The sequence below is a fragment of the Neoarius graeffei genome, chromosome 24, assembly GCF_027579695.1.
Source record: "Neoarius graeffei isolate fNeoGra1 chromosome 24, fNeoGra1.pri, whole genome shotgun sequence".
Taxonomy (NCBI): domain Eukaryota; kingdom Metazoa; phylum Chordata; class Actinopteri; order Siluriformes; family Ariidae; genus Neoarius; species Neoarius graeffei.
Genome location: NC_083592.1, coordinates 29,566,737 through 29,582,616, shown reverse-complemented (window position 1 = coordinate 29,582,616; position 15,880 = coordinate 29,566,737). Strand labels below are relative to the sequence as shown.

At 40.9% G+C, this 15,880-nt stretch overlaps 1 protein-coding gene across 1 annotated transcript in view; it reads left to right on the top strand.

The window, feature by feature from the left end:
• erap2 (endoplasmic reticulum aminopeptidase 2) overlaps positions 1-4,062 on the top strand; it is a 41,575-nt gene extending 37,513 nt beyond the window's left edge. Inside the window, exons 18-19 of the mRNA XM_060907008.1 lie at positions 2,656-2,737; positions 2,832-4,062. Coding sequence (XP_060762991.1) covers positions 2,656-2,737; positions 2,832-2,978 — 229 coding nt within the window. The 3' untranslated portion in view covers positions 2,979-4,062. The remainder of the gene's footprint in view (positions 1-2,655; positions 2,738-2,831) is intronic.
• Positions 4,063-15,880: the final 11,818 nt, after the last annotated feature.

Below are 15,880 nucleotides of genomic sequence, written 5' to 3'. Positions count from 1 at the left end.
CCCTGTTCCAGCTGAAGAAAAACAACCCCAAAACATGATGCTGCCACCACCATGCTTCACCGTGGGGATGGTGTTCTTTTGGTGATGCGCAGTGTTGTTTTTGCACCAAACATACCTTTTGGAATTGTGGCCAAAAAGTTCAACCTTGGTTTCATCAGACCATAACACATTTTCCCACATGCTTTTGGGAGAGTTGATGTATTTTTTTGCAAAATTTAGCCGGGCCTGGATGTTTTTCTTTGACCCTACCTCATAGTCCAGACATATGGAGAATACGGGAGATTGCTGTCACATGTAGTACACAACCAGTACTTGCCAGAAATTCCTGCAGCTCCTTCAGTGTTGCTGTAGGCCTCTCGGCAGCCTCCCTGACCAGTTTTCATCTTGTCTTTTCATCAATTTTGGAGGGACGTCCAGTTCTCGGTAATGTCACTGTTGTCCCATATGTTCTCCACTTCTTGATGACTGTCTTCACTGTGCTCCATGGTATATCTAATGCCGTGGAAATGTTTTTGTCCCCTTCTCCTGACTGATACCTTTCAACAATGAGCTCCCTTTGACGCTTTGTAAGCTCTCTGTGAACCCTGGCTTTTGCTGGAGGATGCAACTGAGTAAATGTCTGAACTTTATTTGGGGTTAATCAGAGTCATTTTAATTGATGGCAGGTGTGAACCCAAAAAGACTGAATGCTGTAATTAAATCAAAAGGCGCTTCAACAAAGTATTAGTTTAAGGGTGTGCACACTTATGCAACCAGCTTATTGTACGTTTTTTTATTTTTTATGTTTTTTCCCCTAACAGATTTGTTTGTTTTTCAATTGAATTATACAGGTTATAGGTCACATTAAAGGTGGGAAAAGTTTTGAAATTATTTACCGTGGTCTCATTTTTTTACATCAGAAAAACCTATCATTTTAACGGGGTGTGTACACTTATGTCCACTGTACATACAGACGTCATACATATGGCTTTGCAAAAGCCATCAGAAATCAGTTTGATGAATATGACCATATTCTCTTAAGTATGGAGTTTTGCTAACATTACCATTATGTGGAGCAGCGTTTCTTAACCACTGGGCCGCAAATTTTTTTTCCAAGTTGAAGCTCATTTCTACTTGTGGTCGGGTACAATTGCTGGGTTGCATCCGACGTCATATCTGCCTCATTAAGCTACTGCAGCTCGCGATGCTTTGCGATGGGTTATCGATGGAAATGAGGCATTTTGGTGGCGATGCATGGCGATATACATGTGAGATAAAAGTTGCGGTCACACAGCAGGTGAAAACTTGACTGTCACACCTTTGCATGCTTGAGTGGCACTCACTCACAGAGCGCTTTGTGCACACTCTTGGGACCCAGTCATTATGGGAAACACCAAATACTGATTTAAGCACAATCAGCACGTGCAGATACAGATGCTGTTTTCACAGAGGCTTTGCAAAGTATTATCACTGTCACGTTTGTTTCTAGCCATGTTTATAACGCTGTATAAATACTCTGCTTTATGATTCTGCTTTGCTTTCGTTTTTTATAAATATGACGCCTGCTAATAAACACTCTTCCTGCGCTTAGATCCGTCGACCGCCGTGTATCTTGTAGTGTCCTGATCCCCAGATCTTTAACCCAGCCACATATAAAAAGTTGTACTCGTCCATGCTCTTCCAAGTTTTCATCTGTGTGTCCGTGTAGAACGATGTCTGCAGCAGCAGGTAGTTTGAGATGTCGGGGAACTCAATGGATGGGTAATTTTCCAACTCATGGGAAAAATCCTTCTCTGTTAGTGTGTAAGGATCTAATCCCACTGAGTGGTTTCTATATCCACTTCTTTTGAGTGTACTTCTTGGTTTTAATAACTTGCTTGTTTGCTGAACACAAACATGGCAATAAGTTCTTGTGTTAATGGACCAGACTCCACTTTTGGATCATTAATCCCTTTTGACTGAGAATGCCCTGCATGCATGGTTTGGCTTCTGGCACATCCAGACAATTTTAAATACAATACCTACAATTAAAAACAGTTTGTTTTTATTGCAGTTATTTAATTCCTGGGCTCCCATCTGTAACAGGGAGTGATGTCGCATCCCATTAATACACTTTACAACAGATTATTAGATTCTAATAGAATAGATGAGCCAAAATAATTGGGGATCTTTTTTAATGGGCCCAGACTCGTTACAAGTATGAATAGGTGGGCCTCGAAGCAGAAAAGGTTGAGAACCCCTGATGTGGAGCATTTGCTATACAAGTTCCTGTGACTTAGCTGTAAAGCCTAGGTCACAACCGGACGTACGATTTTTTGGCCGTGCGATTTTTGGCATTTCCCAAATCACTGCGTTTTTTTTGTTCATGGAGAAAGACGCACGTTGGCCGTAAGTTTGTCTTGCAACCTGAAAAAAACGTAAGCGCCCGTAGAGTTTGTTTGACATGACAAAGAACCTCTGCGGCCAGTCTACGGCTCGAAAATCAGCACGTCACACGCGCGCCCTCCATGCATTTCTTGCGTTTTTTGCACGTAGACCGGCCGTAGGAGCATGTACGGCCGGTTGTGACCGAGGCTTAAGCAGTAAAAATATTGTGTATCATAGAGTTTCCAGAGAAACAGGTGGTTTCAGATGAAATCGTGTCATAAGATGTCTGTATTATTTCCTTCTTCTCAGATTTCAGCTTGGATCATTCTGTATCAGAAATATAATCATAGGTACAACTGGGCAGTTTTCATCGAAAGAGGAGCTCGCCGATGTGAGTTTCATCCCGTTTATTTTACAGTGATTCACCATCTTTATCACTGTTCTGTGGAACACTGACACAAAACATGCATGACTTGGTTTTCCAGATCAAGGATTTCTTCAGGTCTATTCGGGAACAGTCGTCCCAGCTGCGCGTCACTCAGGTGGCTGTGGAGAACGTGGAGAAAAACATCCTGTGGCTGGAGAGGAATTTAGAGACTCTGAGGATGTGGCTTCAGAGGAGACTGAATTAAAAAGTTCACATGCTTCAGAAAAAACATACAGATGAATTAATACATTTTCACTAAATATTTTATAAGCAAAGCTCATTTTGTATCAGGATGCAGGATGTAAAGTTCTGATGAGAAACTTTGACCTACATATGATTGGCGTGGTTTGAGTTGTTTTATATTTCAGGTCAATGGGAAACAGAAATGTGTTGCCTGTGTAGTGATCACTGTTCATTTCCTTTAGGTTTTATATGAATGGTTAAATATTGTGGCTGAAATATGGTTTGATGGTTTCTGAATCATAAAATTAAACTGAAATAATTGGGTTATAATTTTGGCTTTCAGAGCGGCCTGCTTTCGTTTTCTAATTTACATATGACCTGTGCGACCTCTGATTCTATGTTCATTCCTTTGGCCTGAATGCAGAGCTCAACTTTTTTTTTTTCTGAAAGACGACACCATGTCAGACAAGAAGACATGGTCATTTTATGAAGACCTCTTAACACTTACGCCCTTATAAGCCCATTGTTTTAATATTGACTTAAGATGTAAGTGCTATGACACCTTCATAAAACGATACCCAGCTTTTTTCAGTAGTATGAGCATGCAGAGTTTCATTGATGTAGCTTAAGTAGTTTCTGAGAAAACTTGTCCAGATTGGGTCCACTTGTACAAAGTCAAATAACAAAAGGCCATAACTCTGAAAATAATAATTTCTAGTAAATGATTTTCGAACTTAACTTAGATCATGAACAGTAATATGAGCACGCAAAGTTTCATTGATGTAGCTTATGTAGTTTCTGAGAAAACTTGTCCAGATTGAAACGAACAGACGGATGGAAGGACGGACTCCATTCCTATATCCTCCTGCGCACTTCGTAGCGGGAGGATAATAATAAAAATGGCTACAGGAGAAGTTGCTTTTTTGGTGTTCTCAGTAGTTGTTGGCGCTTTCACTTCCTTATAAACACCTTATGTACATTCTTAAAAATCCACCCTAAATGACCTGCTTATTAAGCTTTATATTCAAGTTTATCTGTATAGTGCTTGAAACAACAGACATTGCTGCAAAGCAGTTTGACAGAAAATTAAAGACTTTTTAAACGTATGAGCTAATTTATCCCTAATACATTTATTTATCCCTGATAAGATGGCACAAGGAAGAAACCTTGAGAGGAACCAGGCTCAAAAGGGAACCCATCCTCATCTGGGTGAAAATAGATAACTCACTTCTCTAACTGTGTCCTATATAGTCACAAAGTATAACTGTGTAACCAGGAAATTCATTATAGTTTTAGCATGAAGTCTATTTTGCTGAAGTTATGAACAGTTCATTGATGGAGACTGTCAGGGTGCAAGTGCAGGGGATGCAAGTGCAGGGGAGAGCAGGTGCATCACAAACGTGCAATGCGACCATCATCATTATTTAAACAATGATCAAAATGTGCTACGTTATGAGAATCTGCCATGATGGTGGAGATACAAAGCAACTAGGATGGCAGCCGCTGAAAGCGTGTCTGTAAACAATGCTGAATTTTCTCAGTATTACCACGATTTGAACAGTCGAGCAAAGATTCGATACAAAGAGAAGATAGATATGTGTGGTTTTGACCCATATTATTTAAACAAGTCAGACTTTTTTGAAGATAAGATGTTTCTACCAACCATCGAGTACCCAGATATCGCATTCTATCTGGTTTGGCTGCCGAAGAATCAAGTCCGACCTTGGACGAAACATAGCCCATGTTCTGAGTGGGTGCCCAGTCTGGATTGTTTCTATCGTATAATTTTGCTGGAGCTCCTAGAAGCGAAACGGTAATACACGTGTTAAAATTCTAACAACAACCAGTGAACCACGTCAAGAGAACTCTCATTTTATAGCAAAATTCTAGCAACACAAAATAAAATTCTTCCATGATATTATCAAGAAAGCTTTTGAATCTCACCTGAGATAAAATGATTACTGCAAACACGAGCTGTTTTGGTTTTAGTCTCTGTTCGATCAGCCCTGCCGATGTTGTTCAGCCGTGCTCGTCTCCTCTCCGTACTAAGCCTCAGAGTTTCCTCGCCCTCTTTCCGAATCACGGACAGAATTCTAAAAAATCGGAACATGCCACGGTCACGAGTCCTGTTGTAACCACAACCATATACAGCACAAAGATATGGCAGAGCTAAAAGAATGCTTAAAGCAGCGGAAAAACAAAGAGAGTTACGCACGGCACGCGTGACTTGTATGGAATGTCGCTTGACCCTGCATTTGTATATCCACCAACATGGCCGACATCCGGGTTTCTATTTTGCTTTGATGCCACTTGCAAGTCAAGGACTGTAATCCTCAGCCATAATAGCAAAACTGTAAGTGTCCAGAGACGACATCTAAGTGCATTGTTCGACTGTCCATATGGGGCCGTCTTCCACAGGAGTGATGTGATGAGACTCCGGCCAGAAGTAGGGCATCAGGATGGATCAGGCAGGTTCAAGGAGCAGAAGAAATCAGCATCACTGGTATCTCAGGATTGACGTGTTAATTTGACATGTTTTAATTAACATGTGATCTTCACTGGTGTCCAAGATTTATCTTGGAATGAAATTCAGAGAGGAATTAAACTAACCTTCAACAACAAGTTGGTCTGTTTGGATTGTTTTCCTATATTACCCACATTGTCTTTTGACTACCTGCTGATAGTAGTGCCAATAGGATTTAGCTCTTGCTTCATCTCAGAGCAGCAGTGCTTTAGTCCATTAGTCTGTTTACCCATGTGCTCAAACAGATCAAGATCCAAAGCTTCAAGTTTCATGCTAATACCACCATCAGCATTGTCATCTCATAGCTCACTAAGAGCTATGAGATGACGTCAAGCCAAGTCGCTGACTCTTGTAGCTGCATTGCATTCAGACACTGTGAGTCCAATATTTGTTATCTCCTCTATATCTGTACTGAATTTCTCATCAATATGACATTGAATATCACGAGAAAATGGTGAGTGAGAAAAGAAGCTCGTACTGATTTGTTTTGAGGAGCTAACAAGTGAAACCTGACCGTTATCACTTACATTTGAGACAGTTGAAATGTTTTCTCCTGTTAAACACCATTTAACACTTCTATCCAAACACCAGAGCAACAGATATCCTTGCACAGGAATGAAAAAATACAAAAACGCACAAACTAACGCTAAGGTAGCACGGTGGTGTAGTAGTTAGCACTGTCTCCTTAAAGCAAGAAGGTTCTGGGTTTGAGCCCCGTGGCCGACAGGGGTCTTTCTGTGTGGAGTTTGCATGTTCTCCCCGTGTCCGTGTGGGTTTCCTCCGGGTGCTCTGGTTTCCCCCACAGTCCAAAGACATGCAGGTTAGGTTAACTGGTGGCTTTAAATTGACCGTAGGTGTGAATGTGAGTGTGAATGGTTGTCTGTGTCTATGTGTCAGCCCTGTGATGACCTGGCGACTTGTCCAGGGTGTACCCCGCCTTTCGCCCGTAGTCAGCTGGGATAGGCTCCAGCTTGCCTGCGACCCTGTACAGGATAAGCGGCTACGGATAATGGATGGACAAACTAACACTGAACTTGCTCAGCATGTCACATATTCAAGATAAACTTATATACAGTACCAGGCAAAAGTTTAGACACACCTACATATTCATAGGTTTTTCGGTATTTTTACTATTTTCTACATAGTTGAATTATGTTCAGTGTTAAAAAATTTTCATATTTTAGATTTATAAAAGTAGGCACCATTTACCTTGACACTTTGCACACTCATAATACATTCATAACAGTTACATTAAGCTTTAATAAAACAGTGTTTCGCTTTGTGAAAGGCTTATGTCAAAACCAGAGGTGGACAAAGTACCCAAATTCATTACTTAAGTCAAAGTACAGATCCCACTGGTCAAATGTTACTCCGATACAAGTGAAAGTTGTTCCGTCAAATTTTTACTTAAGTTAAAGTACTGAAGTACTTGCTTTTAAAAACACTTAAGTATTAAAAGTACATTTTCTGTCAACGCATCATTGTATTATTGCCACAACGCTTACAAAACCTAACGCCGTTACCAAAGACAGAAATGTGAATTCACAAAATGAACGCATGCTGTGCCATCATGGTGGTTTAACATTAAGCTAGCTAGTCAGTGAAACTCCAGCTGACATGCTAGCAAACTCTTTTCAAACTCAAAATCATATTGGGTAGCTAATGTTACTAGAAAAGAAAAATTTATACATTCTGTTTATTTGGCAAGATTATGCTAAAACATATTTCTGAAAGGACTTCAGATGCTATTCATGTTAGTGTAACTCCGTTTTTACATGCTAACTAACAGTGTCCAAGTTAACTAGCTACAGTACGTGTTAATGTTAGCCGTGGACCTGCGGAAGCATATTGGCAGAATGGAAGCATTCTTCCATTCTGCCGTCAACTGATCGTGTTAAATAATGCTGCTGAGAAATCATTAAACTTGATTTTATACAGTCTATGGATGTGACGTGACCCTAGTGATTACTGATCGGCTGTCTCAGGGTCACCTGCAAAAAACCAATCACGTTTTAGAAAAGAAAAGAAAAAAACATACACTTTCAAAGCTGCTTCATAGTAATGAGGACCATGACAGAAATGTAGTGGAGTAAAAAGTACGATATTGGTCTTTCAAATGTAGTGAAGTTAAAGTCATAAGTTTCCAAAAAAAAAATACTCAAGTAAAGTACAGATACGGGCGGCACGGTGGTGTAGTGGTTAGCGCTGTCGCCTCACAGCAAGAAGGTCCGGGTTCGAGCCCCGGGGCCGGCGAGGGCCTTTCTGTGTGGAGTTTGCCTGTTCTCCCCATGTCCGCATGGGTTTCCTCCGGGTGCTCCGGTTTCCCTCACAGTCCAAAGACATGCAGGTTAGGTTAACTGGTGACTCTAAATTGACCGTAGGTGTGAATGTGAGTGTGAATGGTTGTCTGTGTCTATGTGTCAGCCCTGTGATGACCTGGCGACTTGTCCAGGGTGTACCCCGCCTTTCGCCCGTAGTCAGCTGGGATAGGCTCCAGCTTGCCTGCGACCCTGTAGAACAGGATAAAGCGGCTAGAGATAATGAGATGAGATGAGAAGTACAGATACTCAAAAAGTGTACTTAATTACAGTACTCAAGTAAATGTACTTCATTACTGTCCACTTCTGGTCAAAACCCACCAGGTGGCATTACAGGTTTTATGCAATATGTCACATAGGAGTGCGGAGAAAAGGGTTTTGGTTCATAACACAGTCATAAACATTACATAGATATTCTATAGACAATTTATAAAAAGATCAGACAGATAATATGGCTAACAAATGAGCACATGAGCTTTGGAACATGTTTGGAATGAGGTGAATTAAGTATTAAGTACACCTCACCTTCCCGTTTTCAACAGTTTACTTCACTGATGTAGCCTCTGGAGATCTGTCAATATTATAAGACTTTTATGAACTCAAACAGCATATATGACAACATTATGAATGATTTTGATGCCCTGAAGTAAAGGGAGAGGATATTTTCCCTTCACTACACTGTCATGAAGCTCTATTCCCATATAATATGAATTTTAAATGACATAATATGGCAACATTATGAATGATTTACATGCACTCAAACTAAAGTCTTACATTTTGATAATGCAGTGTTTATTTGTAACGGTTGCATTTTACATACAGCACATAGTTTGTCTTGCTTTAGTCATAGACGAGGCAACACAGTGGTGTAGTGGTTAGCACTGTCACCTCACAGCAAGAAGGTCTGGGTTCGAGCCCAGCAGCCAACGAGGGTCTTTCTGTGTGGAGTTTGCATGTTCTCCCCGTGTCCACGTGGGTTTCCTCCGGGTGCTCCGGTTTCCCCCACAGTCCAAAGACATGCAGTTTAGGTTAACTGGTGACTCTAAATTGACCGTAGGTGTGAATGTGAGTGTGAATGGTTGTGTGTCTCTATGTATCAGCCCTGCGATGACCTGGCGACTTGTCCAGGGTGTACCCCGGCTCTCACCCATAGTCAGCTGGGATAGGCTCCAGCTTGCCTGCGACCCTGTAGGACAGGATAAACGGCTACAGATAATGGATGGATGGATGGATGGATGGATGGATGATCATGAAAGGTGTTTCGAAAAGGTCTTTAAATGACCTTAAATTTAGTCCGTTCTATTGAACTCATATTGTAGCTCTGCTTGACTAGCTCAAGAAAACAATTGCTTTGAGGCTACTGGACAACATAAAGGAAAACCACACAGATGTTTGATTACTTTCCCGTTACAATTTGACAACCATTTTTACACTGCCTTCCTAGTAAATTTCAAAAAAGTTAACGCAAGCATAATGACAACAGTTGTACCAATCAAGAGTCAAGCTTCATCTAAAATGTGTAAACATTTGGTCGGAGCACTACGGCATTTTCGAACAAGATTAAAACAAACTGAACTCACACAGGAACTGTTTCTCAGATAAAGCTTTGATGAAAGGAAAAAAAAAATTAATCTAGAACTGCATTGACTTACTTGCCAGACACAATTTGGAGAAGCTCTTCTTTACTTTTTTAATTTCTGGAGTCTGGGCAGTGCGGCATCTCTCTGCGTACCCTCTGTTTTTTCATCCTATGGAGGAAGACTGTAAAACACCTGTGGGGAAACCATGCTGAGCCCAGCAGTGTGAGATATGGTATTTCTGTCCACTCCCAGACACTCAAAAGCCCTCTTCGTGGAACCCAATATACTGTAGTATATCACGGCCTTCTTGTATCTGTTTATAACCCTGATACGGTCTTCAGTGCAAATAAATAAGAACCATGTAATTAAAGGGGAAATGAAGGCAAATTTTTTATTATCAACATTCTATTTCTCATTTTATTAAATATAGGAATGCATTTCTGACAGCTATTTTGTCACTGCTATATAACAAGTTGAGTGTTTGAAATATGCTATGTAATACAGTGGTGCTTGAAAGTTTGTGAACCCTTTAGAATTTTCTATATTTCTAAAACATCATCAGATTTTCACACAAGTCCTAAAAGTAGATAAAGAGAACCCAGTTAAACAAATGAGACAAAAATATTATACTTGGTCATTTATTTATTGAGGAAAAGTATCTAATATTACATATTTGTGAGTGGCAAAAGTATGTGAACCTTTGCTTTCAGTATCTGGTGTGACCCCCTTGTGCAGCAATAACTGCAACTAAACGTTTCCGGTAACTGCTGATCAGTCCTGCACACCAGCTTGGAGGAATTTTAGCCCATTCCTCCGTACAGAACAGCTTCAACTCTGGGATGTTGGTGGGTTTCCTCACATGAACTGCTCGCTTCAGGTCCTTCCACAACATTTCCATTGGATTAAGGTCAGGACTTTGACTTGGCCATTCCAAAACATTAACTTCATTCTTCTTTAACCATTCTTTGGTAGAATGACTTGTGTGCTTAGGGTTGGTGTCTTGCTGCATGACCCACCTTCTCTTGAGTTTCCGTTCATGGACAGATGTCCTGACATTTTCCTTTAGAATTCGCTGGTATAATTCAGAATTCATTGTTCCATCAATGATGGCAAGCCGTCCTGGCCCAGATGCAGCAAAACAGGCCCAAACCATGATACTACCACCACCATGTTTCACAGATGGGATAAGGTTCTTATGCTGGAATGCAGTCTTTTCCTTTCTCCAAACACGCTTCTGATTTAAACCAAAAAAGGTCTATTTTGGTCTCATCCGTCCACAAAACATTTTTCCAATAGCCTTCTGGCTTGTCCACATGATATTTAGCAAACTGCAGATGAGCAGCAATGTTCTTTTTGGAGAGCAGTGGCTTTCTCCTTGCAACCCTGCCATGCACACCATTGTTGCTCAGTGTTCTGCTGATGGTGGACTCATGAACATTAACATTAGCCAATGTGAGAGAGGCCTTCAGTTGCTTAGAAGTTACCCTGGGGTCCTTTGTGACCTCGCCGACTATTACATGCCTTGCTCTTGGAGTGATCTTTGTTGGTCGACCACTCCTGGGGAGGGTAACAATGGTCTTGAATTTCCTCCATTTGTACACAATCTGTCTGACTGTGGATTGGTGGAGTCCAAACTCTTTAGAGATGGTTTTGTAACCTTTTCCAGCCTGATGAGCGTCAACAACGCTTTTTCTGAGGTCCTCAGAAATCTCCTTTGTTCGTGCCATGATACACTTCCACAAACATGTGTTGTGAAGATCAGACTTTGATAGATCCCTGTTCTTTAAATAAAACAGGGTGCCCACTCACACCTGATTGTCATCCCATTGATTTAAAACACCTGACTCTAATTTCACCTTCAAATTAACTGCTAATCTTAGAGGTTCACATACTTTTGCCACAAACAGATATGTAATATTGGATAATTTTCCTCGATAAATAAATGAGCAAGTATAATATTTTTGTCTCATTTGTTTAATTGGGTTCTCTTTATCTACTTTTAGGACTTGTGTGAAAATCTGATGAAGTTTTAGGTCATATTTATGCAGAAATATAGAAAATTCTAAAGGGTTCACAAACTTTCAAGCACCACTGTAGTCTCTCAGGTTAGTCTTAGGGGTAGGTTTTGTTTCTGGAGCAGAACTTGAAAACTATGAGCGGTATGGTCTTGAAAGTTGGTATATGTGTTAAGTAATGTATATGTGCCTTTTTCATATGAAGAAATGTGAGAAATTTTAATTTTTAGCTCCCCTGTGGGTTTATGCCATGGGCTGCTGAGGTCAGTATAAAGAGGTAGGGTTGGTTTCCTGCAGCACAACTTGAAAAACGTGACAAATAATATCTTGAAACTTGGTACTGTATATAGTTGGTATATAGGGCAGGGGATATAGATGACTCTGTCTTCTTGTTGATCCTTGGTTTTCCATTTGATGGCCCCTCGTCATCAGAGGAATGGGTAACAAAAGACCCAACTGACTCTGATTCTGAAGATATATTGATCGAGGACAGAGTTAAGAAGAAGAAAAGTCCAAGAAGACAAAGAAGAGACTACTGTAGTGGTTCTTCATCCTGCACCTGAGGATCTACAGTACTTTACATTTTCAGTGTCTCCCTGATCTGACATGCCCACTGTGGTACATCAAGCACATAACATTGCAATACTGGGTTCCCAGAAGTAAGACAAAGGTTTACTGTTCTACATTCTAAACAGGCTATATGTTTACTATTCATCTGGGAATGTACGGTAAGAAGTCCACCAGATGAACCACTAGATATTTTCCTATATAATAGTATATCTGAGTTGGAGAACTGGTGCTGGTGGATTGGGTAGTTACTGTGTTTTCTGAAGAATTAATTTAAAACCTGAGCAGAAAAGCACTTTACTTGGTTCCCTAACTATGTATATATAGAGGATATTACAGGGTAGCATGAAGATATGAAGTGTATATTTGAGCAGTGAACATATTTCACTAGTGATCAAAGCAAACAAGTTAAATATTTTTCAACACCAGAAGATAAACTTCATATCTCCGTGCCACCATGTAATGTTCATTATATTATATGGACACATCCACAAAAAAATAAATAAAATAATACACAAATTAATCAAAAGAATTTTAATTTTGAACCAGTTCACCATTTTGACAGTCAAGTCAGCAGGAAAACACTGGGGGTGATGTCATTGGAGTGAAATATCAGGGAATGTGGAATAAAAACATGTAGTCTGTTCCCTTCTCACGGATTTCATTCATTTGGTTTGATAGCATGCAATATTGTTAGCACATCGCTTATCCTACGTGTATTATGTCACTCTACCCAATGGAGAATGAGTGTTGGATATGGTTTACAATATTGCACGGTTGTCAAGACAACATGACGTCACACTTGGGAGGCGTAAAATTTCCAACTAGCGACTGTGACCATTTGTAAACAAACATGGCTGCCAGGTTTGCTTTGTTAAATATGGAAGATTTTGAGAGAATTTTGAAAGAGAAAGAGGTGTTGAACACCTGAAAGGAATGTATAATAATAATAATAATAATAATAATAATAATAATAATAATAATAATATTGGCTGGCTTTTTGTGGTATATCAGATATATTCCATTCAGCTACCTATCTTCGACTCGTTCAATATCATGCTAGCTGAATGGAATATATCTGATATACCACTCAATGCCAGCCAATTTAAATATGTAAATTTAAATGACATATTTAAATTGTAAATTTAAATATGTCACTCAGATCTGTGATGAATTTCGTGTGAAAAATGCAAGTTTTTCAACACGAGAAGATAAACTTCATTTATTTTTTTCGCAGTCCGGTTTCCATCAAATCCTGCGCTCTGATTGGCTGGCGAGTGGGTCCATATCCTACAGTACGGACCCCAGTTACAGACCCCGGTTATGGACCTCTGGCGACTCGCTCGTTCACAACAACAACAAACATAGTATCATTTTTTGTCAACATTTATCTTTTTTATAAGATTTATTTATAAGATTATCAAAAATCTTATAAATTTTTGCCAGCATTTCTCAGGAGAATAGCATTAATTTTACAGCATGGATAGCAATAACGGCAGTGTTCACAGCGAAAGCGAGTTTTACTACCCTGAGGAAGACGAAATAAAAGAAAACATTTCAGGAGAAAGCTAAAAACCTGTAACTTGCTAACGCCGAGCAAAAACATGGCTGAATCCTGAATGACTCCTATTTGTATAAATAGGGGACTACATAGGAGGCAAAATGTAGTTGTTTTCCTGCCATGGAAGTGCACTTGCATACCGAGGAGGAAGCAATTTGCATTACAGCCATGAATGAGGATTCAAAATGGCGGCTCGCCTCGGCTCGGTTTTCCCTTTCGGGCACTCTCGTTTTCTGTTAGAATTTGGTAAAGAAAAAAATTAATATATTACTTACCAGCTTAAGGTCGAGCCGTATGGTGAAATACCGTGACCTTGGCCTTGAATACTGATCTCGGCCCAGAGGGCCTCACTCAGTACTTTCAAGACTTCGGTCACGGTATTTCACCATACGGACCTCCCAGCTGGTAAATAACATATATATCTTCAACCCAATGTGTGATGTTATTTTTATTATACAGACACATTCACAAACAAAAAGTACCCAAATTTATCAAAACAATTCATCATTATTTTCACGAGTGACACATTGAAAAATATGTTACTCAATGTCCCAGATGTAGTTCATATAAAAAATACGAGTGGCGTATTTCCCAGTAAAACACTCGTGTATATATATATATATATATATATATATATATATATATATATATATATATATATAAACACATTATAAAAAGTACCGAGTGACTGTACATTCTTAGCCTAGCCTAGCCTTACAAATGATTTGGCTTAGGCATCACACAGGTCAGAGTCTGTCAAGCTCTGATGCAGTTGCAATGCTGGACTCTACATCTGACTGGAGTCAGTAGTCTTTTTCTCTCAGTGCTTTCCAGTGCACCTAGTTATTCACTGGCTTCAGACAGAAAATGCCATATTACGAACAGAATCTGGCACTGCTTCTGCTAGCCAAGTAGCCGTTATACACAAATGCTGTATGGTGTTTTCATGTTTGGAGAGTGATGCACGACCATGTAATGCCAGATAGCTGATGGGCTACGGATAGGTATTGAACCTGCCAGTGCACTTGCCATCACACAGCCCGATGTTTCCATGCAAGTAATATGTACACATTCAAAACTACCCAAACAATTAGGTACTTGGAAGAGAATAGAAACATTTGACTTCTTTCCATATTCTTGTTCTATCTGTGGATTTGGTGCCAGTTTATTGTATTAACAAGCTAGTATTCAGTTAGCTGGCAAACTACTGTAGCTAAACTAACGTTACTCACTGCAGTAACTAGCAAAAGCAAGATAGTTATCTGAACTTTCCTTCCTTCCACTATGTACCAAGAAATCAAGAAAAAACAAGTGTTGCCAGGCAAAACAAACCTCACCCAGTAGCACTTATGATGAAGGAAGATAAAGCGAAAAAAAACTATTTTGACCTTTTTGGTGACCTTGACCTTGATTTTGACCTTGTGTGTGAAAATATTTGGCCAATAAACATGGCTCTGATTCTGATTCGCATTCGCACACCGTACTGCTCTCAGCCAATCAGAACACACCGTACTGCTCTCAGCCAATCAGAACACATCTCGTCTCGTCTTCTTCCGCTTATCCAGGACCGGGTCGCGGAGGCAGCAGTCTAAGCATGGAAGCCCAAACTTCCCTTTCCCCAGACACCTCGGCCAGCTCCTCGGGAAGAACACCGAGGCGTTCCCAGGCCAGCCGAGAGACATAGTCCCTCCAGCGTGTCCTGGGTCTTCCCCGGGGCCTCCTCCCGGGGGCACATGCCTGGAACACCTCCCCAGGGAGGCGTCCAGGAGGCATCCGAAAAAGATGCCCGAGCCACCTCAGCTGGTTCCTCTCGATGTGGAGGAGCAGCGGCTCTACTCCGAGCTCCTCCCGAGTGACTGTGCTTCTCACCCTATCTCTAAGGGAGCGCCCAGCCACCCTGCGAAGGAAACTCATTTCAGCCGCTTGTATCCGCGATCTTGTTCTTTCTGTCATTACCCAAAGCTCATGACCATAGGTGAGAGTCGGAACGTAGATCGACCGGTAAATTGAGAGCTTCGCCTTTTGGCTCAGCTCCTTCTTCACCACGACGGACCGGTAAAGCGACCGCATCACTGCGGAGGCTGCACCGATCCGCCTGTCGATCTCACGCTCCATCCTTCCCTCACTCGTGAACAAGATCCCGAGATACTTAAACTCCTCCACTTGAGGCAGGACTTCTCCACCAACCTGGAGAGGGCAAGCCACCCTTTTCCGGTCGAGAACCATGGCCTCGGACTTGGAGGTGCTGATTCTCATCCCAGCCGCTTCACACTCGACTGCAAACCGCCCCAGTGCATGCTGAAGGTCCTGGTTTGAAGAAGCCAACAGGACAACATCATCCGCAAAAAGCAGAGATGAA